Source organism: Malurus melanocephalus, unplaced genomic scaffold (genome assembly GCF_030028575.1).
Source record: "Malurus melanocephalus ecotype Western Australia unplaced genomic scaffold, MMel_1.1 scaffold_722, whole genome shotgun sequence".
Lineage (NCBI taxonomy): Eukaryota > Metazoa > Chordata > Aves > Passeriformes > Maluridae > Malurus > Malurus melanocephalus.
Genome location: NW_026623954.1, coordinates 245,166 through 246,602, shown reverse-complemented (window position 1 = coordinate 246,602; position 1,437 = coordinate 245,166). Strand labels below are relative to the sequence as shown.

The window sequence follows — 1,437 nt, the reverse complement described above, 5'->3', positions numbered from 1 at the left end:
CTGGAGCCCAGGAAAAGGGGAGACCTGGAGCCAGGGAAAAGCGGGGACTGGAGCCTGGGAAAGGGGGCGCCTGGAACCCGGGAAAAGGGAGGATCTGGAGCACGGGAAAAAAGGGGATCTGGAGCCCAGGACAGGAGGGTCTGGAGCACAGGGAAAGGGAAATCTGGAGCCTGGAAAAAGGGGGCACCTGAAGCCAGAGAAAAGTGGGGCCCTGCAGCCCGAGAAAGGCTCCCCAGGCACTCGACTCACGTATTCCCGRATGTTTTTCGCCTTGACTGCCTTGTAGGACGCGTAGGCCGGGTAGAGCATCCCGAAGAGCAGCCTGTAGGGCAGAGATGGGGTGAGACAGCCCGGCCATGCCGCGTACACCAACAGGAACAGCGACCAGCACAACTGCCGGCCCCAACGCCGGAGCTTGGCCTGGAGCCCCTCCAGCACCATCCCGAGCCCGGAGGGGACGGGAAAAGGGTCCGGGAACCCGCGGGRAGGATCAGCCATGAGCGCGGTGTCACGGCCACGGGACCGGCCAGACCTGTCGGGGCGTGGCGGGACAAGGGCTCGGTCCCCGCAGGCTCCGTGCCGAGGATTTGGGTGAGGTGCCACCCCCAAACATCCAGCTCGTGTCGGGGTGAGCCTCTTTGAGCAGGGATCACCACCCCGGGAAATGTGGGGACCCTCGGGGTAGGGACCCCTGGGATGGTGTTCCAGGGTGATACAAGGGACCCCCACCCATGGGTGATGCAGGGGGTCCCAGGCTGTGTTCACCCCCCCACGGCAGCATTCAGGGGCACATTTTTGGGGGGTGCTGTGTTTGGGAGAGGTTGGTTGCCCCTATAAAGAGATTTGGGGTCCCCTCCCCAAACTCCCCCTGAGGCCGCTCCGCTGAGTCCCCGCTGCGGGCCCGGCRYGRTGACCCCAATTAATGGAATAGGASGAGAGGGGAYAGAGGATCGGGGATCTTTGCGACCYCCCYGAGGGTACCCCCACCCTGCAGCCCCTCCCCGTTCCACCGCCCGCACCCCACTCACTCTATCACCCTGCAGAGGATCCACGACACCATGGCGCGGGCGGGGCTGTGCCGGGCARGGGGGATGGGTGCTGTGCCCTCCCRGAGCCCCCAAATCCCCCCTAAATCGCCCCAAAATCCCCCCCGAACCCCAAAAGAGCGATTCCAAAAAGTTGAAACTCGCAGCCACCAGCCGCGCATGCGCAGTGCGGGCCCCGCGGGATGTTCTTAAAAGGGCAACGCTTAAAAGGGCGACACGGCCACTTAAAAGGGCAATGCCCTTAAAAAGGCAACGGCGTCTAATAAAAGGGCAATTTATTTTATAAAAACTTTTTTTWTATATAATATTTTTATATTTAAAAATTCCCTAAATATCTTAAATATCAATATAGGATATGTTAAACATACATTAAAGAAAATATTTAAAACGT

The 1,437-nt window shown here is 59.5% G+C and overlaps 1 protein-coding gene across 2 annotated transcripts in view; it reads right to left on the bottom strand.

The window, feature by feature from the left end:
- REEP4 (receptor accessory protein 4) overlaps positions 1-1,148 on the bottom strand; it is a 4,056-nt gene extending 2,908 nt beyond the window's left edge. Inside the window, exons 1-2 of one of the 2 annotated variants that reach the window (XM_057384598.1) lie at positions 1,029-1,148; positions 250-322 (exon numbers count right to left, since the gene is read on the bottom strand). In XM_057384598.1, the coding sequence (XP_057240581.1) occupies positions 250-322; positions 1,029-1,060 (105 nt within the window). In that variant the 5' untranslated portion in view covers positions 1,061-1,148. Of the gene's footprint in view, positions 1-249; positions 547-1,028 lie in introns of those variants that run through there. The other variant, XM_057384599.1, reaches the window with a different exon arrangement.
- Between the last annotated feature and the right edge of the window lie 289 nt (positions 1,149-1,437).